Raw genomic sequence first — 21,338 nt, 5'->3', positions numbered from 1 at the left:
CATACATGAAGAAGGACTAACCCGGATGGTAATGTGATGATCGCCGCCATCTTGAGCTAGAGAAAAAGTGTGTTAGTTGTCTTGTCTTACCAGGTCTTTTTCTCAAACACAGCATGTCTGATAGCGACGATTCACAATATTCGGATGAGGTATGAGGCTTTTATTTTTTCCTCTTCTATTTTATTTATATATTACCTCTTAGTTTATTTGTGTGCAGCAATTTTATTGTTCTAAAATTTCAAACCTGTGTAGGAACTTTCTGGTGTACGTGAGTAGTTTGCACAAATTATAAGGGAAAGAAACTCTGAAAATATTTTAATAAAATAAGTCGTAGAGGTTATTTGTTAATGCAGCTTCACATTTCTTTTCTCTATTTTGCTCCGGGTGCCACTAAATATGTTAAATTTTACATCGAATCGCGATTTAGCATGTACGTGTTACCACATTCGAATTAGTCCTGTTTGTTACACATGAAAAGCTTGAGTTGCGAGTTGTACGCAGCTTTCGTAGGTTACTTTTTGGTTAAAAATTTCTGTGGTAAAGGTGGTCATTTTTACCTTATCAGTCGGTATATTCCGTAGTTCCAATAGCATTTGGCACGAATGGGTATTTTTCTAATGGCAAACGGTTAGTTTTGAACGAGAGTCTCCTCTTCCCTGGGAGGTCTGAGCTCCCCAGGCAATTTGGTTAGAAGGGCTAACGCTCAAATTGTCAGCCTTTAAACTCTTTACAGTGGCTAATTTATGTTTTCAACTCAGTTGTTAACACTAAATTATTTGTTAATGGTGTTGTGTAGGAAGGCGAGGATATCACTAAGGAAGAGGATGATGAAGAAGTTGATGATGACGAAGAAGACGATGAGGAGGATTACGATGAAGATGATGAGCTCTACGATGACAGACAGAGAAAGAAGAAAAGGCGTCATAATGCTGGGTTTATCATAGATGAAGCAGGTTTGCTATTTTACAAGGCTAATTCTTCAACACAATGGGGAAAAATAAATTTTTGTGATATTTACCTAAATGATTATTTTTTGCTCTTTTAGATGTTGATGATGATTATGATGAAGATGTTGAACCTGAAGATGGATACACAGATTTAATTGAAAGTCAGTTCTGTTGAATGTTGTCAGAATGTGTTTCTCTTATCACCATTCCCTGGGTTTTGATTCTTAGACCAGGTTCCATTGTTCAAAGGGCAGACGATCAATCCAGCAACATTAACAAAATGTGCTGCGCTATCCACAGGGTGAACAGTCATCTCGCCACCAGGAAGAGCATGCTAGTGCAAATCTGCTGGCGAGGTGACAGTGGATAGTGTTATCTGTCTTTTGAACAACCAGGAAAAAGTGTCTCTAAGGAGTTGTTGTTAGATCTTGTTAGTACTATGAAAGTTTCTCTTCGAATTCCTTGGTTTTCCTCCTTATTTTATAAAACTAAGCCCCTGAATTTAATTGCACACAGAGTTAGTGGACAAAGAGTCACTCCATGCATATGCCAAGAAAGAATTATAATCACAAAGTTGTAGTAGCAGATTTTGTTTGCTCACACTGTAAAGTGTTGGACTGCTGTGTGGGAGGTCAAGGGTTCAAAGTGTAGCAACACTCAGGGTCTAAAAATGGTTAAACATTCAAGTCTTCTCAGATAAGGACAATAAGCTGTAAGCGCCGTCTCATCCTCCCTGTGTTGGTTAGCGGGGGATGCTAAAGAACCCAGGAACTTCATGCAAAGAGTAGGGAATGTAGACCACAATGTTGTTGTCTGACTTTGTTATTGTTTATACAAGCCCTCATTCACACCAGCTTTAAGCTGAACTGGGCCCCCCTGTCTAAATATCACAAATACATACAAATACATGTGATTAAAATGAATTGCATCTTTCTTTTTCATGCTTTTGACATGTTTATTTTTACATTTTGTGAAACCTTTTTCATTGAATAAAAATGCTGTTTTGACTTTCCTCCAAATAATCCAGTGTTCTTAATCATTTTTGATATTTTTTTTGTAGATGATTTAGGTGATGAAGCAATTGGTGATGATTTATCGGTATGAAGAATGTGACCAACTGGTTGTATAATGTTGATCTTGTATTTCAATTCCAAAAAGAACATAATATAATGTTATGCATTATACAGAACATACACACATAAATTTTGTAGTAACAATCTCCCTTCTTAGTAAATTACTATTATCTCATGAACTGATGACTGTCTCATTTGAGATGAAGTACAAAATAATTTTGACCTTGAGAAGGTTCTCATTGCAGACAACCATACTAAAATATGCAAATATTTTTTAGATGTTCTTGTATGTGTCTTTCTATGATATGAATTCAAATTCAATAACAACTTTTTTTGTCTGTGTCTTAAGGGTGCCAGACGTTTACAGCAGATGCTTGGGTATGTAACAAACATAGCAGCATAACATAGTGATTCATAAAATGTCTTTTAATAGCATACCACTTCTTCTCTGTGGCTGTTCTTTTCCAAACTGATGTTGTGCTTGTTTTATGGGACTGACTGTGAAAAGGAGAGGGGATACTTTTTGTGGAGAGATGACTGTCACTTTTAAACTTCTATTTTCATTTTGGTTGTAAAGTGACTTCTTTCATCTAAAATGACAGTTAATTTTCCTCTGATGAAGGGCTGACTCTCCAAACGTCAGCGTCGAAACTCTATGGTGGCCAATTTACATTTATCAACTCTGTTTATAAAACAACTATCCAGTTAATTTTGTTGCAGAGTGTAGTTTCCAGCATGCCAGAAATATCCCAATTTCCATAGTTATGAGGTGCCAGTCAATGTATACATGTACATTTAGTAGCAATCACAATTAAGTCAATGTCTGTGCACTAGATCTGAACTCCATTTTCATAACAAACCACTTTTCTTAGGTGTTAACAACTACTGGTGTCTAACAAACAACTTATTCCTTTTCCTTTTTCTCTTGATTAGAGACAAAAATGCTGAAGAATTGGAGGCTTATTACAAGAAGAAGTTTGCTGAGACATCTGAAAGGTTGATACAAAACATTGCTTGAACTTTACAGTGATATTACAAATTTCATCTTTTTTTCATGATAATACTTGAGGGTAGAAAAAATCTCATTTTAGTTCTGGTCAGGTTTTGCATCAATACGTAGTCATTCTCAAGCTAAAGGAAGTTGAATTATTTTATACTTAACTCCACAGATATAGAGATGACTATGAACTGCAGCCACAGATTCAACAGCAAAGTCTTCTCCCTGGTGTCAAGTAAGATACTGAGCTAAGCTCAGTAATGCTCTCTTTTTCTGTTTTTGTTTCTGTGGTTGTTCTCTTGCTTGGTACAGAGATATTTATAAATAGCAATTTTATTTTTCCATCTTATTGTAATTTCACAGAGACCCAAATTTGTGGACTGTGAAATGCAAGGTGAGGTTAAAAAGGCAACATTGAGCAGAATAGGTCAACACTTCTGAACTCTTTAAATCATAACATCCAATTAGTAATTCTCCCCTCTTTGTACATACATTTCTTTTGAATCAGTCTGAATTATTTGGTGGTATGGTGAGGTATTACAATGTAGCTGATAGCATTGTCTCTTCTCATAACCAGTGTAAAGGATGATGATAAGAAATCACAAGGAGAAATTACATATTAAACAGGTTGAAGAGTTAAAGGTTCAATACTTTTTTGTGCTTGGGCTAGACACTCTATTCTTACACTGCCTCATTTTACCCAGGAGTAAAAATTTATACCAAACAAAATTTGATGATGGGAACAGGGGTGACCTGTTATTGAGTGGTATCCCATCTAAGGGGTAGTAATAGTCTTAATCACTTCATGCTAAGTTCTGGCTGTATGGGCCAATAAAGACTCTACTGGCCCAGTGCAGATTGTTGTACCTCTCCACCCATTACAATGAATGGATACCAGCTAGCTTTCAGAGAAACCTGATAGATAATTTTAGGGTAATCTGCGATGGACTTTCTTGAATTGTGTTGTAGTGGTAGGGATAAGCTACAGCATTTATTTAAGCTAGTCTTTTATGTGGACTCTACCATACTTAAATTGTAATACTACCTCAAATGTAACGTTGACTGCTTTGAATGTGTGATCTAGATTGGAGAGGAGAAGGCAACAGTCATTGGCTTGATGCGAAAAGCCATTGCTCAGCAATTCACTGATGAAGTAAGTAGATACAGTAAGCACAATTTCACAAGCACAATTTTAAAAGCACAAATTTTCCTCAGCTGCTTGGAGTTGACTAGTACTTGCGGCTCACTTCTGAACTAGCCAATCAGTACATACAAAAAGCATTATTCACCTTTGTAGTTCATTTGTATATATAAATATTGATTATTTCAACTTGTCTTTGAAAACAGCCTCTGCAGATCAAGTCAGCTGTGGCTGTAGAGGGACTGAAGGGGTATATCTATATTGAAGCTTACAAACAGACTCATGTCAAACAGGTAATGTATATGGAGATGTTAAAAATGGAGCAGTTGATTATCAAAATAATATTAATGTGTGCCATGTCAACTCACTACAGTGTACAACTGCTTCTTGTTTATAGGCTATAGAAGGGTTTGGTACTCTGCGACTTGGTAAGTGGCAGCAAATGATGGTACCAATTCGTGAAATGACTGATGTGATGAGGGTTGTTAAAGAAGTCGTGTCAGTTAAACCAAGACAATGGGTTCGATTGAAGAGAGGAATCTATAAGGATGATCTTGCTCAGGTAAACAGACCAAAAGAAAGTTATGTAGCAGCTATTGAGAGTTGAAAACATTGAAATAGAATTGATATTTGACATGTGCATTGTATGCTTCAAAACAAAGTCAGTGAATTACAAGGAATGGATGGAGTTTGTATTGTTTAATTATTAGGGCAAGGTAAGTCCTAAAAAGGGCAGTTTTTTGTGAGGCTTTTTAGAGTCATTTTAAGAGTGAAGTGATTCAAGGTTTGAAAGAGAGTAAAACCTAAGGTTTCTACTGTGGTATTTAAGTTGTTGTGAGGTTTCCTAAAGTCTGTCATACTCTAATTTCTGATCTCTGCTAATTTCATCAGGTGGATTTTGTGAATACAGCAAGAAATCAGGTGAGGCTTTAAACTAAGTGGTGTTTTGATGATTACAATGATGCAATTATTCATCCTGCCATTCCAATCAGTCTCCACTTTCCTATCTCTTGGTTTTCTCCAAATGCTTCTCGTCAAGGTGCATTTGATCCAAGTTTGGACTACACCTTTTGATGGAATCACTGATGTATTGACTGCCATCCAGTTTAAATGTTTGTCTATTTAGTACCTCCAGGTATAATGCTACCAAAGGATACCAATGAAGAATTACTAAACTTCATGTGAAATTAGATTCTTATGTTACATATACTGTTCATTTAAGGTGACACTGAAGATGATTCCTAGAATAGACTACACAAGAATGAGAGGATTAGCTAAATCAGCTGAGGTACTGTAAGTTACATGTAACATTTTGGCTGGAAAACCTTTAGTAATTGGAAATTAAAACAAGTAACAGCTTTCAAATAGGAGTATATTTGATACTTAAATGATACTTAGCCAAAATGAATATCAATTGTAAAGTTTTTTCATTTGTTATGGATTAGGAGGGAAGGGAAGGGCTTAGCCAAGAGGGTTAACATGCTACAAAATCAAAGCTCCATAGGAGGCTACTCTGACAGGGAGCTTACTTATTACTGTTTACTGTTTTAACTGTGTTTATGGTAATTTATTACATTTATCAGTTAGTATGTGCTTGATGATTGGTCAATTTAGCATGCTATATTTCACTGTATGGTCCACTAAATTTAAAAGTTTGTTTGAATTGAACCCAGAGATAAAATGAAAATCTTGCTAACCTCGTTTCCATGGTCTGTACTTTAAGTTATACAACCTTATTTTGCCCACTTAGATTTATGACCTGAGTGCTTCATTCTTGGGCGATATATCCAAGCCAAATAAACCAGGTCTATAACTTACAGTACAGACCTCAAACTTGGGTAGTAAGAGATATTTATATGTACATTTGTAGGAATAGTTGCATGGGTAATCCCTGAATTGTGCATACTGTGTACCCTCTCATCAAAGGAAAGGCTTTTTCCTTTACCTCCTTATTTTCATCTTACAATTTTGTGTCCATTCAAAATTTCTAAAGGACGCTGTGGAAAAGAGAAAAAGGAAAAGGAAGCCACCACAAAAGTTATTTGATGCTGATGCCATAAGGTTAATTTTTGTTAGTTCTAAACTCTTCATTTAAATTACTGATTTTTTAGTACACTATACCTTAATATTTTACAAGCTCTCCTGGTAGATTGATTCATCTTTCTTATCCATCTGATTACAATCAGACATAGACCTAAATAGGGTAACACGACAGTAAAAGCAGCCATGGCCCTGGCTAAATAATCTCAGACAATAATTTCAATCAAACAAAACACCAATAACACCCCTTATTGGCAGAAGGCAACCTAAGAGCAAATTTGTTGAAACTTTTTGATCTGCAGTAAGAACAAAATTGTTTCTAATCATGTTTGCTGTCTCATGCAGGGGTATTGGTGGTGACATTGGACAGGATGGTGACTTCATGATCTTTGAAGGCAGTCGATATCGTGGTGGCTTCATGTACAAGACACTGGCCATGTCAGCTATTGTAAGCTTTTTTAAACATTAGGTGTAACAAAGCTTTATTCTTGAAGGTTCATGCACCAGAAACTTAGGGACATAAAAAAAACTATCTAACAGTTAAGACACTGAAGGCTTTTTACTGGGGGGAACCTTCCATACTGAAAGTTGATGATGTAAATTGGCCACCATAAAGAATTTCTTAAGTGGTCAAAGGGCTTAGGCTCAAGAATGTCAGCTTAAGAATCTTTTCACATCTTCAGCAGCAGGAATTGATGGTTACAGTCAGAGCAGTTTTTTAAGTTGTAAGAGTCTGTTGTAGTTCCTTTGGTAAGGGTAAATTAATTGAAAATGTTTGTCTGTTTATCAGGTTGTAGAGGGCATTAAACCCACTCTGTTAGAGCTTCAGAAATTTGAAACAGCACCTGAAGATGTGGAACTGGAAGGTAACAATTGTAGATCAGTTGCTGTTTGTATTGGTGATGGTGACAAAATCAAATTTACATTTTCTTTGCTGTATGTGTGTTTCACTACAAATCATATGAAATCCTCAAAAGGTCTGATGCTCTGTCCTTATGCAGAGAGGAATGATTGAAGTTAATTTTCAACAAAAAGTTAGAACCTACTTTACTTGATCTCCAATGGGACATCATAACAGTGATGCAAAGAAGTTTTGTATATTCCTTGAAACAGCTAGGTTAGAAATCATATGTAGATGCCAGCTCACTTTGTAACACCCTACAGGGAGTGTAGCGTTTTCCATCCAATGAATAGATTCCATGGTGCCATGCTTCTGTGTAGTAACAGATCACAAATGACATCAAAATGTGGTAAAAACAAAAAAATTGGCAGAGAAGATCCAGCCAATGGTGTCTCTGATGTTCTTATTACATTTTGCCATCTTCTGTGGTTTCTTACTAAACTGTCACAGGGCACTATGAAATCTACTCGTTTTATTAAATAATAAGCCAAGTCATTCATGTTAATGTCATCTATGTGTCAGCCTCCAAAAAATCATAAGAAATAACCAATCAAAGTGCATGTATAGGTTAGCTTATTGTATAAAGTTATTTTTTTGTAGTACCAAAAGGTTCAAGGGAAGGTTCAGATGAGGAAAGACATACTTTTGTGACTGGTGATGTGGTCGAAGTTGCTGAAGGGGATTTGGCAAATTTAAAAGGCACAGTTCTTAGCATTGATGGAAACAAAATCACCATAATGCCAAAACATGAGGACCTAAAGGTTTGCACATGTAGATCTAGCACTTGCTTCTCATTTTTTAAATGTACAGCAATGTTTTGAGTTTGTGTTTGTAAGTGAGTTGAAGGATTTAGGGAATTTGTGTCAATGATTCTAGAGTTATCTTAAAATGCATGTTACTTGATTCTAATAGTTTCTTTCTCTCTCTTTTTTTTGTCTGACAAAGAGCCAGGTGCAGAATACAATGAGTGGCAAAGTTTTTCATGCTTCACTAATTTTGGGCATTTTTTTACAACTTACCTTTATCTCCCCTCTCCCCCTTTTCAATGTCACCTGGTGTTCGCAAAACGGTGACCAGTTTCTTGAAACATTGTTTGGGGGAAAGGGGGACTTTCAAGGAACTTATGAAGGGGAATTATGTGATTTCTGTTGGTTTTGTTGATTGGAGGGTTGTTGACCACTAACAGAGGCAGGACAATGCCTTGACTACTTTTTCTACTTATTGTAGAAAAATACTAAATACTAAATACTCCCCTTTTCTGTGGTGAAGCACAACATTTGAAAAAACTTCAAATCAACCTGTTTCTTCTGACTCCCCTCCCCCTCCTCCCTTAATGTAAGTAATGACTGATCCTTAAATAGTTTTAAATGAACTCTTCAACAGCCTGTGTGGAATTTTAATCAAGTTGAATAGAATAATAACTGGAGCTCTTGTTTAAGGCGTGGACAAATACTTACATCTCTCTGAAACTTATCACTTCATGCGTCAACTTCGAGAATTCCAGCAACTTATTACTGCTGTTATTTCGTTTCACCTCTTATCTTTCAGGATCCATTAGAATTCCAGGCACAAGAACTGCAAAAACACTTCAAGATGGGTGATCATGTCAAGGTTATAGGTGGTCGGTATGAAGGGGACACTGGTCTGATTGTTAGAGTGGAAGATAATATGGTGGTACTTTTTGCAGATCTAACAATGCATGAGGTAGGTATGCAGCTTAGTTAGCCCTTACACTTACAACATCCGAATAGCTACTATTCAGTTGTCAAAATTGTTGAAACATTTCCCTCCTTTTCCCCTCGTCAGTGAAGGTCTGAGGAAAATCGGAGCAGCTGAAGAAATGTAGCATTACGAGGGAAGCGGAGTGTTTCGAGAAAATCTAACGAGTGTTGTACATGTAGTCTCCCCTCAGCTGCTTTAGGGTATTTAACTTGTTGCTGGCAGTTTGTGTGCGTTTCAAAGATGGTGTCGGAATCAGAGAAACTTTCCTTTTTTTGTCGGGCAGGTCCAACCGAGAAAAGTGGTCCACCTCGAAAGGGGGAACGGTTTTTGCTACTTTTTCGGTTGGACCGAACCGATCTATTCAGTTTTAGACCGAAATTTTGGATTAGTGGATTGAGCCCTTGGTGACCATCCCCTTGACATATAAGTCTGTGGAGTGACTTTTCAGCCACTTAAAATCTTAATCCTATAAATGTGGAGCTTAAAATATTGAAATGCTGTGGTCTCTGTTTACATTGTAGCTCAAAGTTTTACCCAAAGATCTTCAGCTATGTACAGAAAGGAGCAGTGGAGTGGACTCCATGGGACAACATCAGTGGGGAGACATGGTCCAATTGGAGTAAGTTTGCGTTCAAACCAAACCTAGACAAACCTTTGTTCTCTTGAATTTTTTGTTAACGTATTGATGATGAATGCATTTTCAAATGTTGAGGCTTCTTCTTTTTTTTCCTTTGTAGTCCTCAGACAGTGGGAGTTATCATTCGTCTTGACAGGGACATGTTTTCAGTGTTGAATCAGCATGGAAAAGTAAGTTTTAAGATCGCATTTTTATGGCCAACTCGTGTCTACGTTTACTCACCTTTATGTGTCGTATCCGAGCGGAAATTGCTGATTCAAGTCTCAACAAACTGGCTTGACAAAAAAGGTTGTCCAAAGTAAATCGGATGATCTTAGTTGGTAGCATGTTGTATGGTTTTCAACTATCAGGGCTCCAAGCTCCACTTTTTTTCCTCAGAGTCGCCAGTTAGCGACCTAAAATTTTGATATGGAGGCTAAAATATTATTTCAGTCGCCAGAAAAAAATAAAAGACATTTTGCGCTATGTTACATGACATACTAAACTGCAAGCCACACCGCTTGTGTTTCGATGAGGATGACATGCGTTTCGGAAATTCACTCATCATTCCAAGGCTCAATACTCAGGTCACAGAGGCAAAAAGAGAACTTTAGTTTTTCTTGTAGAATGAAACGATGAAGCATGAGTAATGTTTTTTTTAATGAAAATATTTACCTCTCTTGGCTTCAGACCATAGAATACCAAATTGTGAAAGGGTTACAACATACTTCATGGCCGCTAACTCACGTCGACAAATTGGGGCCTTGTATAACAAATCTAGTTGCCAGGTTAATCATATGAGAAAAATGTCCTTCGCTGCTCCCAATTTTTAGGTTATTCAAGTAAAGCACCAGGCAGTGGGAAGAAGAAGAGAAAACAAAAACGCTGTAGCATTGGATTCTGAACAGGTAAACACTGAGTCATGTTGTAAAGACATTTCAGAAAAACCAAACTAAAAGTACTTTTATCATGTAGCTTGTTACAACAATTGCAATCATCATGACAACCAGTACTTCAATGTTATCAGCAGTGTACTCGTCGTGTAAGAATAATGAGACAGACTATGTGCTTTCTGCGGAGAGTGTCATTTTTCTCGCGCTACTTTGTAGTTTCCCATGTAAAGAAAAGTTAGGTGTTGTTTTAGGCGCTAAATGCTAAAGAGACAATGGCACGGCCTTAAGCACGGGTAGAGGGGAGTTTTTATCAGTATACATTATGGTATTTGCTCTTATAGGCGATAATTAAATATATATTATTTTTGTTTTCTTATTTCTCTAGAACACTGTTCAAGTCCGAGACATAGTGAAAGTCACTGAAGGTCCGCATGCTGTAAGTAACCAACATTTACCTGATATTTGAGTATTATACTCGATACTTTCTCTGAACAGGAAGGCTTAAGGCTTATCTCTCAATATAAAATCTTAATTTTCTTTTCAGGGTCTGCAAGGAGAGATCAAACATCTTTACCGCAGTTTTGCCTTTTTATCCTCCAAGATGGTCATTGAGAACGGTGGAGTCATTGTATGCAGGACGAAACATCTTGTTCTGGCGGGGGGTGGAAAGGTAATAACTTGTCGCACGCAGCATGCGGCGTAATCGTGGGAACTTGAATAGCATTAAGAGAGATATTTGTGAGAGAAAGGGCTAGGATGAGAAAAAGGAAAGAGATGAAATGGAAATTTCCAATTATTTTTATGTCCTTACCTTTATCCTAGGCGGCTTCAAATACGTTAGGAATCAGTGGATTTGCCCCAGCTTCACCACGAATAACGAGTCCCGCCAGAGAAGGAGGTGAGTGTTCACATACACTCTATGTCTCTTTTTGAGTTAGAAGTGCATCTGAGGGAGAGCATTTCGATTGAGTAGTGGGAAAATGAAAACATAAGTTAATGCAACGGCCCGTCAAACCAAAAAAAATTTATCCCAGCGCCCTGCAAAGGACTCGAAGAAAGGAACAAACAAAAATTGCCTGGCAGGCAGAAAAATGCCATTGATCAAGTCCCGATAGATTTTAGTTTTGCATCAGATTGGCCTTGAGGGTAGTCTTAGAGGTTCCAATTAAAACCGGGTACCGCGGGCCTTTAAGACCTCTTACCGCCGTCTTTTTAGCTTGTGAGGCTAAAAAGGGCTCTCGTCTTTAGATTCTCTTTACGGCCCTTTTCCTGGGCACAGCTGCCTATTACACCATCGGCGGCCGCTTGTGGAAAAATTTATTGAAAGTCTTGGGTAATCTCCTTTGTAACTGTTTTCAGAGTTTTCAGAGGTGTTACAAAACTCTCTCTCTCTCTCTTTCCCCCCCCCCCTCCCCATCCCCCACCGGAAAAAAGGACGGCCTTGAAGGACACTACCTTGAGGATGACGCAAGAATTAAAGAAATCCTGGATTCCAGTAGTCACTCAATTTTAAAAATATTGCTCTGATGACGAGCTTTGTTGTTTAGCTGGCGGAGGTGGTGGTGGCGGCCGAGGTGGACATAGAGGAGGCATGGGTCGGGGACGTGGCCGCGGAGGTCGCGATATGTCGCTGATTTCCAAGACTGTTCGAATCTCACAAGGGCCATATAAAGGTAAATATCTTAGGCTGTTAAAAAGCGTGAATGTTCTGCTTTTTTAGCTTGATGATCGTTTGTTGAAGTTGAAATCATTTAAGGGCCCAGCGTGACTCGAATTTCTAAAACTGTGGTTGATTGAGCGCCGGAACATTCCCTAAGACGAGTTTTATTTAGTATCGTAAATGTCGAAGTTGGTTGAGCTCGTTTATTGCTTAACTCATTTACGAGTTCTCTGTAGTCCAGAGGTGGAGTATCAGCCGCAAAATTAGAAAGTCACAAGTCCGAATCTTGGTGGAGACTCAGGTGTTTTCTTTGCTCCACGCACGAAATAACTGCCTAACATCATTCTCTATTGGAAGACCTTGCTCAAAACGTACAACCTTTTAAAATCTATTTACACACAAACAGTGCTTTCAACATTGTTGATCCTAACTGATTAAGGTCGCCTACTAATGTGTATTAACCTTGTAAATGAACTAGTTCATCATAGAGTTCTCTGGAACTCAGTTGTAGAGCATCGAAACGCTAGATCGAAGGGGTCAGATTCAATTTCTATTGGGAGACTCGTATTTTATATTTTTCCTGCGCACATGAGCAATGAGTTGAACATCTTCCTTTTTACTACAATACAGCAGCAGGCCGATTGGTGAAAAGAGCTAAATTCTAGTCAAATCTGGTTCTTGTTTGACGTTGAAAATAAGCTACTTGATGAAATTGTATGTTTGCATGCAGGATATGTTGGTATCGTGAAAGATGCTACAGAAACTACTGCTCGGGTCGAGCTTCACAGCAGCGTAAAGACGATTTCTGTCGACAGAATGAGACTCACTATCGTTGGGTAAGCTAATAGCTTCATCATGGTTTGTGCATGTTCTTGCATCTTCGTCATTGACAATCCGTGTCCACCCTGGCCAATTTTGGCCAACTTTGGCCATCCTTGGCCATTCTTGGCCATCATTACTCTCTTGTGGTTCACCGTAAATGTTCCAGTAAGTTTTTGGTGCTGAGCATTGGTAAAGAGATGGGCCTCAAAGAGGGGGGGATCGCTGAATCGTTTATGGTATTCGTGCTTTTTGGTGTTTAATTATTTAATTTTTGAAGGTTTCTGTCAAATTACCAATATTTTTCATCGACTAAGAGAAATACTCAGAAGTAGAGAATATCGAGAGGTAGCTTCCTTAAAATCGCCGACAATGCTTCAGTGAATATATGCTTATTTTGTTCAATTTTTTGAGCTATGTCATTGGACTAAATTGGAAATAAGATCCTTTTTCGGATCAGTCTGTACCGAAGTGATTCCTGTCTTTTGTCCAACATGTAGGGTAATTGTACTCAAACATCATGTCCATTAAAATTCTTAGACAAATGGTAACATGTCATCTTATTTCATTTCCAGTGGTCGACCCAGCCAAGGCAGCTCTGTTTACAAGAGTACTCCTATGTATGGCTCCCAGACACCAATGTACGGTGCCCAGACTCCCATGCACGGCTCACGGACGCCCATGTACGGTTCTCAGACCCCAACTCATGGAGATGGTATGAGACCTAATATATAAAGCTCAGACTTAATTTTTTTCCTCATTAGATACTGAGCCATACTACTGCTATTTCCCTATTCTCTGATTGTAGGAAGCCGCACGCCACATTATGGCTCAATGACGCCTTCGCACGATCCTTCGCGCACTCCGCTTCACGGAGGAGCCTGGGATCCCACGCAGCCAAATACTCCAGCGCGCAACGATGACTTCGATTACAATTTTGACACGTCTACCCCTTCCCCTGGGGTAAGTTTTGTCCTCACTCTTGTGTTTCCTCTTTGGAATGGGACTTTCTTGTACGTTATTGATGACATTCTTTAGCGTTTTGCACCACATCTAATTGAAGGATAATTTTTTCGCCATGGGATGAACCAAGTTTCTGTCCCGCCATTTGCATTTCATGGAAAAATGAAAATGTGTTTACTTTCTCGTGATGCAGGTCTATGGAACTCCCAACCCAGCAACTCCAGGGGGATACGGCGGCCCGTATACTCCCAATACCCCCGGTGGTGGGATGTATGGCTCGGAGCCCACTTACTCTCCGTACACACAGACCCCATCTCCGGCCGGATTTGGTAATCCCATGACCCCTGGGAGTATTGCTCCAATATCACCGGCATTTAATCCACACACCCCTGGGGCCGGCATGGAAGAGTCGCACGCTGACTGGGTCACGACTGATATCGAAGTGCGAATTAATGAAAACCACGAGGTAAGTTTCAGTTTCACGCTTTGGTGTTAATTCAGTCAGTATTTCGATCAGTTAAAGGGAGTTCTCGTAGTCTACACTTAAACTAACGTCTGTCAATAAAACCAATATCAGAAGGTCGTTTCATGTGAAATTTAAAATTTAAGCAACGCCTTTTCTGCTTTGGGGATTATGTCAATGATTAATTTTTCGTTTCATTTGCCTTTCTGGAGAATGGTGTATTTGTGTTAGAAAAACAGGATAAGCACCTACATCCCCTCACAAAATATTACGCTAAAAACCCACAAAAACAAAAATAAACATGGTTGACGCTCATTTTAATTAATTTTTGTGCCAAGGACCCTCAGTTGATGGACAAAAAAGGCGTGGTCAGAACTGTGTCGGGAAACACGTGCACCGTGTATCTGTACGACGAAAAACGGGACGTCAGTGTTTCAATTAACAATGTGGACCCTGGTCAACCAGCTAAGCAGGATAAGGTATTCTTCGATCATCTTTTCATTTACTGATGCATACTGACTTGATTTGATAATCTGAAGGTAAAAATATCATAACTATTTTGCGTAGATCAGAGGTTTAGGTAGTCACGTCGTGAACTGTAGAGGCATACCTTGACAGAGACGCCCAACTCCTGACTTTTGCAAGACTCTTCAAATCACTTCCACTGATGTCTAAACATAGGCCCATCATCCACGGCCAACAGACTTCAACATAAACAAACAAATTTCCAATTCATTCTGTGGTAGATTTCTGCTCAGATTGTCTAGTTTGCATTGCTGGCGGTTTTAGGGCGCTCGATGAAAATTATGGCGGCACCGCTCATATATCGATTGGCGGAATTTTGAGATTTTTCGATCCCATGCCTATTGCGGCTTTGCCGCCTAACGTTTCAAATCACTTACAAAAGTGCCAGCTACACAGGCGAATGTTATTTAATGACCAATGGGAGTCGTCTTCTGGACAAATTTAATTGAATGGTATCGCGTGACCCTATCTCATTGTTTACAGGTGAAAGTCATCTTTGGAGACGATCGTGAACGCATAGGAACTCTGATCAACATCGACGACCCGGATGGGATTATTAAGATGGAACAGACAGAGCAGCTCAAGATTCTACCGCTCAAATTTTTAGCTAAAATTGGACAAACCGTTTGAGCTCAAATTTATAATCATTATGTTCATTGCACTCCCTTGTATTGTGAAATGGAGTTTAAAATGTGAAATGGAGTATACATCTAAACTCAGGCGATTGGGATCACACAGGAAAGGAAAGTCTGATAAACTGTAGCTTTATTTAGATGTCAGACCGAAATAACCAAATAAAGGTGTTTCTTTAATGAATACTTGTAATTCTTGTTCAACTATCTTAATAAAGTTGTCATTCAGTGAAAGATTTATGTTGTTATTTATGCTTTGTTTGTCCGTAAGTTTGTTAGTAAGAATTTATTTCAAGTAAACTTACTTTTACAGACGTTACGATTCTTGCTCTGTGTTTTACTTCAGAGTAAGTCTTATTTATGTTGCCTTTTGTGATAAGCCTCAGAACGGTTACAAATAAGAGAACAATTTACACCCCGGTAATGCAAATCAAGTTTGGAGTGAAACGGAGGAAAGGAGGATCGGAAGCCTTGGAGAGAAGGGGGCGAGGGATGGTAAAGCAGGGAATAAGAGCGGGAGTGTCTCCGTTTGATTCAATTTTGGCGGGTGCCAAGTTGCTGTTTTAAATGTTCAAATTGGAATAAATTCTGTCTTCAGTAAAAAGTGAGAACAAATCCGAGAATTCTTCGCTGAATTCACAACAGCTTCACTTGTTTCTTGTCATTATATTTTTTTTCCTTTCCTAAAAAAGCGATTCTCTTGAGCCGTTTGATTCAAGAATAACTTTAATAGATCGCATTTGTCAGGGTTTTTTCTTTAATTCAGCCATTATTCTCTTCGACTCCTGATTGTCTCAGCATATATTGATTAAATTCACTGGACCTTGAGATATTCATGTAGCTAGCTTAGTTCTCAAGGTGTCCAACTAAAGTTAAAAGTGAATTGCAATCCATTTAAATACAAATCTCCTTATGGAAGGGTGAATTACAAAATGTGTGAGGATTTATGACAATTCCAAAAGATTAGAGCCATAAACAAAATAATATTCAACTTTGCGGCGTCTTCTGATTGTTTTGACCTGTTAGCGGTTTAAAGACACGATGCGCATTGGTCACATAAGAACGAGGTAAGTGGGCACATGCACGAGGCATCCTATCGCGCATGCTTCCCTCAATGTAAACAATAGATTTGACATTACTTTATTTCATTCCTGCAGTTGATGAGGCCTTCTTAGGAGCGGCATTGGAGCTGTCGTTGTTCTTTCAACTCTAAGAATGGCAAAGCTTAAAACTAAGATAGCCATCTTAGCTGTACTAGGTGTTGTTTTAGCAGTGTTTTATCCGAAGATCAAAGCGGTGTACGGGAAACATGTAAAACCTCATGCAGACATAGCCGCGAATGTTGTTAAATTCATCAAAGATTTCCACATTTTTGGCTATCACATCCCGTGGAAATATGTGCTTCCTGGATTTGCCATATTTGTTGCCATTCAGCTGTTTAGGGTAAGTATCAATTGTAAAACATTTTACGGTTTTTGCTCTTTCCTGTAACCGTTTGACAGTACCAGCTTTATAACAACATTTTCATTGAATTGAATAAATAACCTAAATTGAAACGCAGAAAACAGCATTAAACCTTTAATTTCTGAGAATAATGAAAGCAAAATGTGGATTTTTTTAGTGTTGATATTCTGCAAAGATGGAACTCCTAATTGTGTTAATCGGAATGTTTTTGTGCGGCATTGACTAGACGAGCACCTGCTAATAGCGTTGTTGAAGATTGTGTACGGTGTTAACATAATTTTCTCAGTTACGACGTAAGTCAATTTTCCTGACTGAAATATTTTGTACAAAATTGCCTTGTCTTTTTTAAGAATATGTTCCCAAAATGGTCGGCATTCGGAAATATAATGTTTTATTGGTGAATAGTTAATTTCAAGTTTTTCTTTGGGCAGATATTCTAGGGTGGGGTAGGCTGTGAGGAAAAATGATGTTTTGGAATATGTTTATTTTAAGATTTAATTTACCTCTCGAATTGAAACGTTAGCTTTAACTTTTAAGGCAAACGTGAGATGAATTGGAGAAGTCTTGTTCCCATCCTGTTATTTCTTAAATATTACTTGAGTAAACCTTTAGTGAATAATTAAGTACAACTTTTAAATTTGAAGCACAGGCCACACCTTGGATTACTACTAGTGTTTGTGTTTTTGTAGTCAGGACAGGTACCTGAATACTTCCTATGGGTTTGGGAATAATTTACATTTTTGTATTGTACAAAGTTCACTCAAAATGCTTTTAATATTCCATCTTCTGGTTTTGAAAAAATTTTAAGGACCTTAAATAACAGAGAATTGAAGGATTTGAAAAGAAGCCAATTATATCAAACCTTTTTTTTCAGATATTTTCTAAAATTTTTGTAAATTATGAACAAAGTAATATGTTTGATAAGATTACCATGTCAGACTCTCTTCTATAACTGACTTGGGAGTAATTATCTTTTTTTGTGATAATAGAGGAGACGTAGGCTAAAGAAGCTTGCAGAGGAACAGAAGAAAAAAGACCAAACCTTTATGACTGAGGAGGAAGGTAATGAGACAGTTTTCATTGTTTCAACATTGTTTCTGGTTTTTTGTTTTAGTTAGTGATTGTAAATCAGTTTCCCTTTTATCACTTTCCCTTACTTCTGAAAACAGTTGTTTAATGCTAAAATCAGACCTCTTTAATAAAACATTTATGTGATGCTTAAACCCCACCTTTAAAACCCTGTAGGTTTTGTGAAAATTTAATCAACTCTGTGTGGAGTCTTTTCTATCCAGCAAACTCATCAGGCATTTGGCTATTAATACCAAACAGTTCTGTAGTTGATAACTTTATAATGTAAATGATTTTAAAATTTTTTGTAAATGCCATTTTGCAAATGGTATTTTTTCATAATGACTTGTGTACAAATAACTATTTCATCAGTGTAAATTATGATTCTATGCCAAGCCTGCATTCCCCCTGCTATTCATAAACATGATAAATCCCTTGCATCAGTCAGCAGGTTTGTCCAGTTGGATACAAATTATAGCATCAAAAATGCACTATTCTTCTTTTTGTTGTATCCAAAAAATACTGAGTATGGTGGTGTCTTTTTCACTGAAAACTATCTTGGAGATTGTGAAATGTCGTTTTGCACGTCCATTTCTTGAATTTTCATTTTGAGATGTTCAAATCAAATATGTCAAGTTACTTAAAACAGCTATCATGGTTTGTGGTATGCACTTCCAACTTTTTTTATAACCTTTAAATATACTTATATATAAATTTTTTTAATGCATGCACTCTTGATTGATAATTTATTTTACAATCTTTGAATTCATAAGCAGTCACAACCACTACTAACTGTTAAACAATACTTACAGTTAAATTAAGGAACCTTGCTTGTCTACTGCCCTAAGTCACATGTATACTTCTACACACCGGGAAACACTTGAACATCAGACTTGTTACTTTTGCTGGGATTTTAGCTGATAGAGTGGCAGGGTGAATGTATGGCTTTCCTCTAATCAACTGTAACATTAATCCTATCATTTAAAATCCATCTTTTAAACTTGCTGATAATTTTCTCTTAATCTCTCATTGCATTTCTTCCATTTATTTTTATTTGGTCTCCTCGCCAAAGTTGTAATAACTGTCTCATCTCTAAAATTGTACACCTGACTCTTCAAATTTAACCCAAAAACCATCAGTTTACTTAAAAATTCCCATGTCCTGTCAGCGACACACTTACAAAGATGGTCAACTTTTAATACTTAAGTAAAATGTCTGAGAAAAGTTCTGTCCCTTTCAGCACGTCAAGTGCATACCACAAACCATGTCCCAAAACCTGAGAGCCTTGACATCAAACCGGCCTGCAACCAAGCAGACCTGTCAATTGTTGGAAACCGTGTACGGACATACTTGTATTGGCCTTCAACAAGCTCAGTTAATGTTTTTGAACTAGCAAGAGCTGGCTTTGTGTTTACCGGTATAGACGATATTGTAAAATGCTTTAAGTGTCAGGGCACCCTTAAAAAATGGAAGCCCGGAGATGATCCCTTGGAGGGTCACAAAGAGTTCTATCCTGATTGTCCACATGTTGTGGCTCTTGAAGAAGTAAAAAAGCCAATTAATACTGAAACCCAACTGGAAGACCTGCTAACTGTTTGTGATGGAGTAAGCCATCGTCTGCAGCAGTTGCGTGCAATTCAGAGTAAGGCAACTGGAGTAGAGCCAGGTATGGAAACTGCTCAAGTATGTTGTCTCTAAGTGAAGCCAGTGTCCCCAGAAATGCCCTGCTGTTAGCAACTGTGATAAGCAATCCTGGACAAAATTTATCGTAGTTTTGTCAGTTAGGGTGAATCAGAACTGGAAAAAAAGTAGTAGGGGTGGATGAAAGAGGACTTAACCCTTTACACCCTAACATTAGTATTCATATTCTCCATAATGTTCTCTATACATTTCCTAATGTGCTGGCAGGGAGAATTTGTTTAACAATTAAGAGGTTCTTCAGTTGAATCTCCTTTCCTTTACTCTCATGACCTTAATATGTGATTCATGGGTGATATTGAAAGGAGAAATTAGATGTTAGTCACTCTTAGGGATCAAAGGGTTAAGACTGAAGAAAATTTTTTTTCCCTTAAACTTCTTTTGTTTTAATATTTACTAATAGTTAATTTCTTGAGCACATATTCATTATTCCACAGCTAAGAAGCATCTAACAGAGTTGCAGAAGCGGTTAGACACTACAGAACGCACAATGCACCTTGTTATGAAACAGATGGAAGCTGTAACTAAGTGTCTGGCTAAAACACTGGCTGACGATCCAGCTATGAGTGGTGATAAATCCTTAGCAGAGATCACAGAGGGACTTGTCAACTTAAAAGAAAGCAATGTTTGATGGGGTTCATTCTGTATTCGAACACTACAGAGCACTTGCACTTCTTAAAGTTCCCCTCACTAGTGAAATAGCCTTTTTAGGAAATGATTGCAGGCATGTACTGTGATTGGCCAGATATGGCAGAGGTCTTTCATTGTCAATAAGTGCAACTATGAAAAATAATTTTGCAAGATAAATTTCCCTAAAATTTTGGGTACAATAACAAATAGGGATGACAGAAAGAACTTGCTAATTATAATAAAATCACATGAGAAGTAATAGTGCCAAGGGTGTCAGATGGCTCCTATTGCTGATGAAAATTAATTTTGAATGAAAAAGGAACTTTTTTATCACTGAATACATGTAAGAAATAAGAAAATACACAGAAAATAACTCTTTTATTGTCAAATAATTGGTTATTATTAGCTTGTTGAACATGAAATGAGGATACTGGTTGTCCAAATTTGTGCAAATTCAAAAAAGTTTGAAATAACATCAAATGAGTATTGAAAGGTTTTTGTCAAGCTGTAATGCATCACAGATTTATCTAACTATTTATTTCAAGTTATCTTATTTATGCACAGCAGTAGTTAAGTTATTTATTATCTAGTATGTGTAAAGACTAAACAGTTGTTTATTGAAAATAGACATCATGTAATGATCTTATATTATATAGATATTATTGTATGAAATATAGGGGAGACAACAACTAAAATTTTACCCTTTAATTTTGCCACTTAAAACATTTGGCACTCAGAATTTGTCAGACTATAGGTTAAGTCCATTTTTATTCAAATAATATCAATATGGCCTTGGTTTTCTGAAAAAAAAAGTAGTTTGTAAACATTTTTGAACCTGTTGTCATTGATTGCTCATAGTTAAAGATTTCAAATTTTGGTCCAGATTTTAAATTATAACTTGATGTACAGCTGTTTCAGTTCTTTTACATTTCCATATTTGTCTTAAAAATTGCTGGTTTTGGGCACGGAAATTTTTATGAAAATAAAATATGTTTAAAGTATATCCTTATGTGTGACTCAAAGTACATTGTGGTGTAACTCCTGTTTGGATTGTTTGTGAGTCAGTGATAACAATCTCATGCTGAG

At 37.5% G+C, this 21,338-nt stretch overlaps 2 protein-coding genes across 2 annotated transcripts; both read left to right on the top strand.

Annotated features, from left to right (window-relative positions):
* The first annotated feature begins 24 nt into the window (after positions 1-24).
* On the top strand, positions 25-15,626 carry LOC131769628 (transcription elongation factor SPT5-like). Its single transcript, XM_059085356.2, has 31 exons — positions 25-149; positions 797-953; positions 1,046-1,108; positions 2,008-2,045; positions 2,370-2,398; positions 2,954-3,016; positions 3,190-3,252; positions 3,381-3,411; positions 4,102-4,170; positions 4,365-4,451; positions 4,556-4,720; positions 5,050-5,079; positions 5,381-5,446; positions 6,152-6,219; positions 6,544-6,646; positions 6,989-7,064; positions 7,700-7,860; positions 8,648-8,803; positions 9,343-9,440; positions 9,559-9,628; positions 10,271-10,345; positions 10,716-10,766; positions 10,875-11,000; positions 11,153-11,228; positions 11,878-12,003; positions 12,721-12,826; positions 13,385-13,524; positions 13,618-13,772; positions 13,966-14,238; positions 14,574-14,714; positions 15,244-15,626. The coding sequence occupies exons 1-31, from the start codon at positions 114-116 to the stop codon at positions 15,388-15,390; spliced, it is 3,045 nt and encodes a 1,014-aa protein (XP_058941339.2). The 5' UTR covers positions 25-113; the 3' UTR covers positions 15,391-15,626.
* A 905-nt stretch (positions 15,627-16,531) lies between these two features.
* LOC131769634 (baculoviral IAP repeat-containing protein 1b) lies at positions 16,532-21,214 on the top strand. Its single transcript, XM_059085366.2, has 4 exons — positions 16,532-16,835; positions 17,846-17,918; positions 19,165-19,590; positions 20,060-21,214. The coding sequence occupies exons 1-4, from the start codon at positions 16,608-16,610 to the stop codon at positions 20,251-20,253; spliced, it is 921 nt and encodes a 306-aa protein (XP_058941349.1). The 5' UTR covers positions 16,532-16,607; the 3' UTR covers positions 20,254-21,214.
* Positions 21,215-21,338: the final 124 nt, after the last annotated feature.

Source organism: Pocillopora verrucosa, chromosome 3, assembly GCF_036669915.1.
Source record: "Pocillopora verrucosa isolate sample1 chromosome 3, ASM3666991v2, whole genome shotgun sequence".
NCBI lineage: Eukaryota > Metazoa > Cnidaria > Anthozoa > Scleractinia > Pocilloporidae > Pocillopora > Pocillopora verrucosa.
This window is presented reverse-complemented; position numbering and strand designations above follow the sequence as displayed.

Excerpts from the sequence above, each read along its gene's own strand:
- LOC131769628 (XM_059085356.2), top strand. The coding sequence starts at position 114 with ATGTCTGATAGCGACGATTCACAATATTCGGATGAG. Across the intron at positions 9,629-10,270 it reads TGTTGAATCAGCATGGAAAA|GTTATTCAAGTAAAGCACCA; the intron begins GTAAGTTTTAAG and ends CCCAATTTTTAG. Across the intron at positions 12,827-13,384 it reads ATGAGACTCACTATCGTTGG|TGGTCGACCCAGCCAAGGCA; the intron begins GTAAGCTAATAG and ends TTTCATTTCCAG.
- LOC131769634 (XM_059085366.2), top strand. The coding sequence starts at position 16,608 with ATGGCAAAGCTTAAAACTAAGATAGCCATCTTAGCTGTACTAGGTGTT. Across the intron at positions 17,919-19,164 it reads CTTTATGACTGAGGAGGAAG|CACGTCAAGTGCATACCACA; the intron begins GTAATGAGACAG and ends TGTCCCTTTCAG. Across the intron at positions 19,591-20,059 it reads GGCAACTGGAGTAGAGCCAG|CTAAGAAGCATCTAACAGAG; the intron begins GTATGGAAACTG and ends ATTATTCCACAG.